Here is a 9905-nt window from a genome sequence, read left to right as displayed (position 1 = left end):
GAAGAAGGAGGAGGAGGAGGAGGAGGAGGAGGAGGAGGAGGAGGAGGAGAAGAAGACAGCCAAGAGAAGAACCAAAAGAACATGTAGACAAAATGGCAGAGAGTATACAGGAAAGAGAAGCTGGGGAAAGGGAAGCCAGCTCAGGCTAGAGAGGTTTGGGAGCTGGTGAGAAATACTGACTCTTGATTGGGTAGTAACAGAGCCTGGCCTCCTCTGCTTTAATATGTTAATAGGAACCACAGCCTTTTGTCCCAGGTTTCTTAGGAAGTTAACAACCTATAGGCATAGGATGGAGTCCTCGAAGACCTTGTTGGTGCTGCCCCTTTTGGGTTCTCTTCTTAGAACCCTTGAAGAGTCTCTGATGCAGCTCAATGGGGCCCTGAGTTCAGGTTCCAGCTCCAAAGGAGGAGCATGGCAGGGTCTAAAGACAGGAATCCAACAGGTCTTCTGAGGATGAGGGAGGTTCCCCAGCACAAGCCCGCAGCCAGACTCTGATTTTCTGGCAAGAGGAAGGGTAGGGGGTGTAAGGGGTGGGGAGCAGGATATGAGACCACCAATACTTCTTTGATATTCACTCTCCCTATCCCACCTGAGAAACCCCGTTCGTTACCTAGAGATGCACAGACAACGAATCAGGCAGCGACTGTTAGTATTTGGGGGAGGGAACTGCTGTAGGTATTGCAGCCTGAGCACCCTTACATCCTTACACACCTTCTGGAAGAATAAGTGAGCCTGCATAGATTTAGGACAGTTGAGCCTGACCCTTCACTTCTGGAATCAGTCCTTCCAGCATCTCCGTCCATTCAGTGAGAGCCACCCATTTGTCCTTGCTATATATAGAAATCTGGCTTCCAGGGAGATCTCTAGCTTTGCCTTCTCCCATCCACATAGGGAATCTGCTTGGCCCACTATGTACAAGACACCGGACCAGGGACCAAAGGCTTTCCAACATCAGCATTATTGGTCTGTGGGTGTGCCCTGCAGGATATATTTATCCTCATCAATCAGATAAGGAAGCTGAGGCTCAGGGAAGTCAAAAGGCCACCCAAGCAAATGGGCTGACGCTGGCAGAATACCTTCTCTGCAGCTATGAAACTGAGGTACCCGTAGGGCTCAAAAAGAGCTGGAATGGGGAAGGGTGTATGTGGAGAGGGCTCAGCAGTTAAGGGCACTACCTGCTCTACCCAAGGACCTGGGTTCGATTCCCAGCACCCATATGTCAGCTCATGACTTTATCCCCTATTCCCAGTGATCTGACACCCTTGCAGTTAAACCGCCAATGGACATAAAAAGATTTGGGATGAATGAGTAGCTGTCTGCAAGGTTATCACGAAAGATGGCATGGTGGGTAAGTAAGGGCCAAGCTAGGTAGGACTTGCAAGTGACACTTTTCACGTTATCAACCTTTCACTTGGGCCAGGCACCGCAGGGCTTGTGTGTCCACACCTCATTCCCCTTCTTGACCACCCCTTCCTTCCACGCTTTACACTCGGTACAGTGAGTCTTAGATCGCCCTCTAGTGGCCCCCTGAGTATAGCAACACCTGGAATCTAGTCTGGCCAACTCAATGGAAACTGGTATTGAATGGTTTCTTACACCACAAAGTTCAGGCTGGGACCCAATTCCTCTGCATGCTTCCCTATTTCAGACATTCCCTTGTCTATCTCCATGTGCTCCTATGTTTTAGTCATCATCTCTACTCATCCCTCCCTAAGTTAGTCTCTCCCTCTTGCTAGAATTCTTGAGAACAAGGAAGCTCACAGGAGACTATGAACCTCTATGTCTTCCTCTCCTGGGTTTTCAGGGCTGGCAATAGTTTCCGGGTATCGGAAGCAAAGGCCTTCTGGTGAAGCTGTAGCAGGGCCTGTGTCTGATCTCTTTGTATGGCTTCCTATTCAGACTCAGAAGGCAGGCAGATTAAGATGCTGAATCTGGAAAAGGTGACCTCCTAAAATGAACTTTAAATTCAAAGTGTAGCGGGCAAAAAGGCCTGGTGCACCCAGACAGGCACCGGAGAAGCCAGGCATCACACTGCTGACCAGGGAGAAGCAGCGGCCAGGCACCCAACTCCAAGAGACACAATTCTGGGTCTGTTTCTTGGTCCCAGTGGAGAAATCGATTCTAGCGATTCCAGAGAAGAGGACAAAAAGGATACAGCGAAGGCTAAGGCCCCAGTAAAGTTACAGACCAGGGACCCACCTCCACAGCACCTTCAGACACCATGGCTCCCTCCTCCCGTGCTCAGAGCAGGACCTTACAGCATCCAGAATACTTTTATTGCCAAAATCGAGGTACAGTTTGCTCAGGGCCCCAAGTGGGGGGGGTCCCACCACTCAAGTGAAGGACAGATGATAGGAATGTGCTTAACAAGGGAAGTCCAGCGCCAGAAACGATATGCGAAGGCAGTGTGGTCCAGCCTCTAAGTGGTTTTGAGACCCCCAACTTAAAAGCTGACCCAAGCCCATAGTCAGGTTCACTGTCCCCAAGGCAGTTCCAGATTCCCCATCCCTGCTGTCACACAGAGACCATGTGGCATCTCTGGGGCAAGCAAACAAACAAACAAACAAACAACACCCCCTAGCTGGGACTCTAAGTTCCTAGCTCTCTTGGGAGCCTTTTCAAAGCTCTGGACTGTTTCCTGCAAACCAAAACCCATTCAGCTGCCTGCTGGTAGCAAGTGTTGGGCAGGAACTCTACCACCTCTCAACCCTGTGCCAGCCCAAGTGGATGGTAGAAAGACCCCACAGCGGGGTGCACCATGGTGGTGGAGTTCTAGAAAGGTGACTCAGGGGAAGCTCTAAGCAACGGTGGCTATTCCCTTGAGCTCACTTTCTTCCTAGGAACCTTCAAAGAAGGCAGTAAGCCCCGCCCCCTCTCCTTAAACTACTGTCCCAGAACCAACAGAGCCAGCTTCAGTACTGGGACCTTCGTCACAAGTTGGGAGATCAGGAATCCCAGGACATGGCCCCCAAGAATTGAGAGGTCCTCTGCTGTCCAGTCCAGAACTAAGATGCTGCTAAATGAGAGGTAGGAGCGGACGGTAAAGAACCCAGCCTGGAAGGATCACGGAGACAACACAACCAACTGGCCTGCCTGCCTGCAGGGGCTTACCCGACAGCCTCCAAGAGACCCCACACTCAGTGTCCACCAGCGAGGTCACAGGGAAGCCAGCAGCTCTAGCCACCTGTGTCCTGTGTAGTGGGTTACCTGAGGCCGGTGCGTGGGAAGGTCACCCGGGGATCTCTGTGGAATCTTTCATGGCAGGACATCAACTCAATAACTAACATCCCTCAAAAGGGAAGGTTAGGGCCCAGTGAACTAGAGTAGAAACACCAGAGAGCTAAGAGGATTGCACAACCCAAGTTAGGGACTGGGGTGAGGGGCCAAACAAGCCAGCCTCCAGAGCCAGTGTGAGGTCACAATTCAGCAGCAGTAGCAGCAGTCTCTCCTTCAAATGTCCACACTCACTTCTTCCTTCTACACGGCCATTCTACAGAAGAAAGGTTGAGAAATAGCATTCCCCCCGAGGCAGATGCCTCCTGGGACTTAGGACCTTGAATGAGGGTCACAAACTCTGCCAAGCCTGTAGACCATGAAAGAGTCAGAGGCCAAGAGAAGCTCCGTGGTCCAGCCATCCAGCAGCCCTGCCTGGCATAGGACATCAAGGTTCCAGAAGCACACGTTTCAGATAAGCCAAGGTGGTGGCATTGGCTAGCATCTCAATGTGTTCACTTCCCGGCAGCTCCTGCAATGCCACTCTGTGCTCTTGGCGGCTCTGCCAGGCTTGGCACTGCAGGACACTCTCCAGGTTCACTGTGCCATCACCATCACCAAAGCAGATTTTGGGGTCCCGATCAGGAAAGCTCTCGTAGTAGAAAGAGTTGGGCGTGGGAACCCCAGTGCCATACAGGCAGTGCAGCTCCACCCCGGGTGGCGTCATGGCTTCGACCAGCCCTTCTGTGTCCTGCCGCATGAACCAGCCATCTTCAAAACCGATGTCCTGGAAGAACCGGTGATAGTCCTGGAGCGTGTAGTTAGTCTTGGGTGTGTACACAAATACCTTTTCACGTGACCATGTGTGGTTGTATGGCAGTAGCCAGCTGGTGGAGACGGCAGATCGCTGCTGTTCCCGGATCTTCAGGGGCCCAATGACGGGGATGCGATTGTTGTCTCCTGGAAGGACAAAGCTCTATCATCAGCCTGCGCTCAGAAAGGAGGTTCACCAACCCAACCAGTGGCTCAGTGAATACTCCACAATCTTAAACCGTTAGTTATCGTCACATTTCCATCTATGCACCGCTGATTTCTTTTTCTTTTCTTTTCTTTCCGTATATGGAAAACATACATCCTTTTGTATTTCCTCACAGAGATTCAGAGAGCACTGCCACCCCCCCCTCAAGTTTTTTATTATGTCTACTCCTCTGTGAAGGACACTCTCAGCTAAGTGTATATCAATCACCCTGCCTGTGGGCACAAATTCTGTCTCCGGTGAAGCTGCAAGTCACTAAGCCAACTGTCTTGGTCTTTTGTTGTTTGTTCCATCATGCTGAATGACACACATGCCTGCCGTGGGCCCAGGAGGCCAGGCTTGCTGCAAGCAAGGCAATGGGACGGGGAGCTACCGCTGGAGACAGCTCTTTTTTTTTTTTTTAAAGATTTATTTATTATATGTAAGTACACTGTAGCTGTCTTCAGACACCCCAGAAGAGGGCATCAGATCTTGTTACGGATGGTTATGAGCCACCATGTGGTTGCTGGGATTTGAACTCCAGACCTTCGGAAGAGCAGTCTGGTGCTCTTACCCACTGAGCCATCTCACCAGCCCGAGACAGCTCTTCCCACGACCCAGTGAGACTTTCAGGGGCTTAGGCAACTCAGACAGGGGCTACTAACTGGTGCAAGTATTATCACTGCCCATTATCCAACACTGTCTCAAAGCAGGGTGGCATTTGTAGCTGACCCTGGGGCCTCGGCTTTGCCTGCTACCACTAGAATCCTTGGGGAAAGGGAAAATCCTAGGAGTGCGTGAATTTCCATCTCTTCCACCCCCAGATTTCTAGAGCTGAAAGTTTCTGACATCCGAGGCAAAGATTTAAAGGGATTTCACAGGGGAGCTTTGAGACGGCCAATGCCTGTGTCCTTATCATGTCTCCCTGTCACATCTATTCCTGCAAGCCCAGAAATAGCAAAGCACGAAGCTGCAATGACTCCTCCCGTATCTAAACATCTATGTCACTGGGCCATGACGTTACTGTCCTCTCGACTCAGGATCACTGGGAGAGATTATGAACCTGACCCAATCATTACGATCCGATGAGCAAGCGGGTCAGGCAGTACCAGTGATGGCAGAAAGATAGTCTAGGGATTCTCGAGATGGCCCTGGTTCACAGTCCCCAGTTCCCCAGGGCTACCACCCAGTCATGGTGGAGGAGGGCAGGGTTGCTTCTTTCGGCACCAGGAGGCCCTGCCTCACAGCTGCAGATAGCTACAGTCACAAAACCACAAGTCAGTTGGAGAAGGCCCAAGGGAGGATGGACTTTCCCAACTACCAAGCCAACAGCCCCAGCAGCATCACCACCTACTGCCTCCCTGAGCGGCCCACAGAGGCAGGTGAAGCTCCTAAACGGGATTTGTGGAGTTGGTGCTCTCCTTCCCCCTTTATACTGGTTCTGGGGCTTGAACTCAAGCTCTTGGGCTTGCACAGCAAGCTCCTTTACTCCTGAGTCATCTTACTGGTCCCGCCCCAGAGATGGATACTTAAAATAGAAGCCTTCTTTCTGTTAGTCCAGGGTGGAGAGACATGAAGGAGGCTGGCAGGGTTACGAGACGACAGAAGGCAACTCTAGGAAAAGGCGTGCATGAGGGGCCAGGGAGGTCTTACCTGAGGCCAGGACACGCAGGGTCTTGGCCACGCCCCCCCAGGGCGCCCCCAGTGAGACGAAGGCATGGATATACTTGTCCTTCCAGGCTTGTGGCTGCCGCTGCAGAAAGTAGAGCATGTACACGTTGCCCATGCTGTGGGCGACCAGCACCACGGGGCCCCCATACATCTGGTACATCTCCTCGATCATCTCTCGCAGGGCCAAAAAGTAGGGCCCGTTTTCATCTGCAGGCCAGAGCCAAGCAGGGGTCAGGCAGGAAGTGACCTGGGACCTGAACTGCTAACCAGTCGACAGAGTGGACCCAGGACTAGGGGGTGCAGAGGGTATTGGAAACTAAGTAGGAGCAGACTAGTACCCCCAAAAGGTTCATAAAGAGAGGACAAAGTGACCCTCCCCCCACCGCCCCTCGGTCTTAGCCTCTGCCCCTGCCAAAGACTCAGAGGTTCAGAAATCCTAGAATGACGGGGAAAGACAAGGCGAAGACTTGATCAGAGCTGGCGGAGGTGCCTGCTGCACAGGAAACCAGAGACTCAGATGTAGAAAGAGCCCAAGGACTATCAGTGGCCAAGACTACCTTATCCCTGCCTCCCAATCCCTAGGGAATGGAATAGGGTGGGGGTGGGGTGATTTCTTACTTGGGGCTCGACGCCAGTCATAGGGAGCACCTCGGACGTCTTCACCCCGTGTGTAGCCCCAGCCCACGAGGCTCTCCACCATAGTGTAGAAATAGGAACCTACGGACAGAACGCGTAGAATTATATAAAATATAACCAGTGTTAGTCACCCACACCACACCCACAGAGACAGTGACATCCATCTCCCTGAAGGAGTGGAAATGGAACCTGTGTCCCCTAATCAAAGAAAGCTCACAGGCTACCCCTTCAAAGCAATGTAGTAGGCCCACAGAGGCTGGAGCCCCCAGCCACATACCCGGAAGGTCCTGAGCAAGAGCTACATACCCACATTCCTCTTGCTGGGGTCTAGGAATTCCATAGAAAACGTTTCCCCAAAGCCAGGGACACGCACGTCCACACCATCGGGAAACTGGGTGGCCCGAGATGTTCTGTTATAAACCAACCTGTCAGGAGAAGACAGTGAGTTAGGAACTCACTGGTACAGCTAAGCTCAGTAGGTCTCGATACTGCCCTGTGACCTTAGCCAGTCTCATGCCCAGATTTGGTCTGAGGTCTAAAGGAGATTTAAAAATAAATAAATAAGCTGGGCGTGGTGGCGCACGCCTTTAATCCCAGCACTCGGGAGGCAGAGGCAGACGGATTTCTGAGTTCGAGGCCAGCCTGGTCTACAAAGTGAGTTTCAGGACAGCCAGGGCTATTTTTTTTTTTTTTTTAAAAAAGATATTCTTTAAGGACTTACATATAAGTTTGAGGCTATAGGAGACCCTGTCTCAAACAAACAAGCAAACAAAACCCCCAACAGAACAGAGGATCAGAATAACAAAACCCAAACGAGAACCCCATGAAGCCTTCCTCCAGAGACTAACAGGGTGAGTGTGGGGAGCCCCGAAGCAAACTCTCTTCTCCAGGTGTCCCCTCACCCAGCCTGATGCTATGCAACACAACCACAGACTTAGCAGTTCCTAACTCAAGATTTTATCATTGCATAGCTTCTGTGGTTGCCATAAAAAAACAAAACAAAACAAAACAAAAAAAAAAAAAAAAAAAAAAAAAAAAAGAACTCAGAGCAGCCAGTATAGGATGCTCTACGCTCCTCCTTCAGGTCAGGTGTCTGCAAGGCCAGGAGAAGTAACAGGATACACCAGAGGTAAACACGCCCAAGAAAAGCTGAATGTAATAGTGGTCCTGAATCCTACCCTACCAAGAGGCCCGGAGAAGAGGGCTCAGTGGTTAAGAGCACTTGATGCTGTTTCAGAGGACCCAGAGTTCAAGACCCTGTACCCATGTGGTGGTTCACACTTCCACCACTTTTGGCCTCCACAGGCACTGTACACACCTGGCACACAAGCATACAGGAAGGCAGAAAATCCATACATATTAAACGGTAGTGCACACTTTTAATCCCAGCACTCAAGAGGCATAGGCAGGTGGATCTCTGTGAGTTCAAGGCCAGCCTGGTATAATACAAGTTCCAGGACAGCCACAGCTACACAGAGAAACCCTATCTAAAAACAAACAAACAAAACTCAGCCACAAACCCTAACATTGATCACGTGTTAGCGCTCGAGGCCACTCTCAGTAGATACCAGCGAAGTGCAGAAAATGGCTTGTGAGAAGCCAAGGCAGTTTTGTGCAAGATGAAAATCGAAACAGGTCAGAGGAGCAATGAAGACAAAAGACTCAGCGTCAGTCAGCGTCGGCCTGTGCCTCCACTGGCAGCACCTGAGGCCAGGAGTCTCCATGACAGAAATAGCAATGTAGATCAACAGCCCAGGAATAGCTGCAGCCACACACCAAAAAAAGAGTCAACAAAGAGGGTGGCACAGACAACGGTCTGGACTAGGTGCCCAGAGGATCAGCCAGCAGGTCTCTGGGGGAGAACTTTTAATTGATGAAGCTCTAATCAGCTCAAACATTTGCCAGCCAGCACCAACAATATTCTTCAATTTGGCACTTGTTGCTTTTGCAGAGGACCCAGGTTCAATTCCCAGCACCCGCACAGTGGCTCACAACCAACTGTAACTCCCAGTCCTAGGGGGATCTGGTACCCTCTTCTGACTTTCACTGTGACCAGCACACGTGGTGCACTTACAAAGACGCAAGCAAAACACTCACACACATCAAAGTATGAAATAAATCTAGAAACAAACAAACAACAAACAAGTAGAAACATATTCTCTGCCTTTAGAAATTTCTGTCTGCAAGAGGAACCTTAGAATACCACACTCAGGAGGCAGAGGCCGAACACACACACACACACACACACACACACACACCACACACACACTCACTCTCTCTCTCTCTCTCTCTCTCTCTCTCTCTCTCTCTCTCTCTCTCTCTCTCTCTGAGTTTAGGCCAGCCTGGTTCACCGAACAAGTTCTAGGATGGCCAAAGAAATTCTGTCTTGAAAAACAAAAACAAACAAGCAGATGAAAAAGAAAGAATAATACAATTTTTGAGTCTGAATTCTGATGCTGTGATTTATCGGCTGAGTGAAATGGCTGTAGCCAATTTTATAAATTCTTTGCGCTTCCATCTTTTTCCTCATCAATAAAGTAAGTTTGTCCTATTTTGCTCTATTGTGGTTTTAAGGCTCAAATTCAGAGCCTTATGTATGTGATTATCACGCAAGTGGTTTATCACTGAGCCACACCCCTACTTCCTATAAAGCACTTTTAATGACAATGCCAGTTCCAGAGAGTGCCGCAGGACTAAATCATTTGGCAGGTTCATTACAGTGCAGACCTCTAGTACAAATCTAGATAGTGCAGGTCACTCATTCAAGTGTGCCCTTGAGGCAATCAAGAGACACATACACATGAAAAGACAGAACTGATAAAGCGCACCCTGGATCCCAGCATTCAAGAGGCAGAGCCAGGATTGTCAGTTCCAGCCTGAGCTACACGGGGAATTGGAGGCCAACCTGAGCTACACAGTAAGAGCCCTGTCTCAAATCCCTTTTTAAACATTTAATTTTATGAGTATGAATTTTTTTGCCTACATAGCCACCACATGCATGCCTGATACCTACAGAAGTCAAAAGAGACCATTAGATCCCTTGGAACTGAAGTCATGACAGTTATGGCCACCACATAACCGACAGGACTAAAGTCCTCTAATCTACTGGGCCACCTTACTAACCTCTTCTGTGGTGTTGTTTTCTCTTTGTTGTTGTTAAGACAAGATTTCACTACCAAGTGGTGGTGGCACACACCCATAGTCCCAGTGCCCAGGAGGCAGAAGCAGGCAGATCTCTGAATTCTAGGCCAGCCAAAGCTATACAGAGAAACCGAGAGAGAGAGAGAGAGAGAGAGAGAGAGAGAGAGAGAGAGAGAATATGAGAATATTCTGGTACAATAAACTTTTACTTTGTTTAGTTTTAAGACAG

At 50.0% G+C, this 9905-nt stretch overlaps 1 protein-coding gene across 2 annotated transcripts in view; it reads right to left on the bottom strand.

Moving 5' to 3' along the window:
• Positions 1-209: 209 nt before the first annotated feature.
• Positions 210-9905, bottom strand: part of Pla2g15 (phospholipase A2 group XV) — a 16660-nt gene continuing 6964 nt past the window's right edge. Inside the window, exons 3-6 of one of the 2 annotated variants that reach the window (XM_029532665.1) lie at positions 6842-6960; positions 6518-6616; positions 5882-5981; positions 210-4173 (exon numbers count right to left, since the gene is read on the bottom strand). In XM_029532665.1, coding sequence (XP_029388525.1) covers positions 4065-4173; positions 5882-5981; positions 6518-6616; positions 6842-6960 — 427 coding nt within the window. In that variant the 3' untranslated portion in view covers positions 210-4064. Of the gene's footprint in view, positions 4174-5881; positions 6107-6517; positions 6617-6841; positions 6961-9905 lie in introns of both variants that reach the window. The other variant, XM_021220261.2, reaches the window with a different exon arrangement.

The sequence above is a fragment of the Mus pahari genome, chromosome 20 (assembly GCF_900095145.1).
Source record: "Mus pahari chromosome 20, PAHARI_EIJ_v1.1, whole genome shotgun sequence".
Classification (NCBI taxonomy): domain Eukaryota; kingdom Metazoa; phylum Chordata; class Mammalia; order Rodentia; family Muridae; genus Mus; species Mus pahari.
Note: the sequence above shows the minus strand (reverse complement) of the source record. Positions and strands in the feature narration are given on the sequence as shown.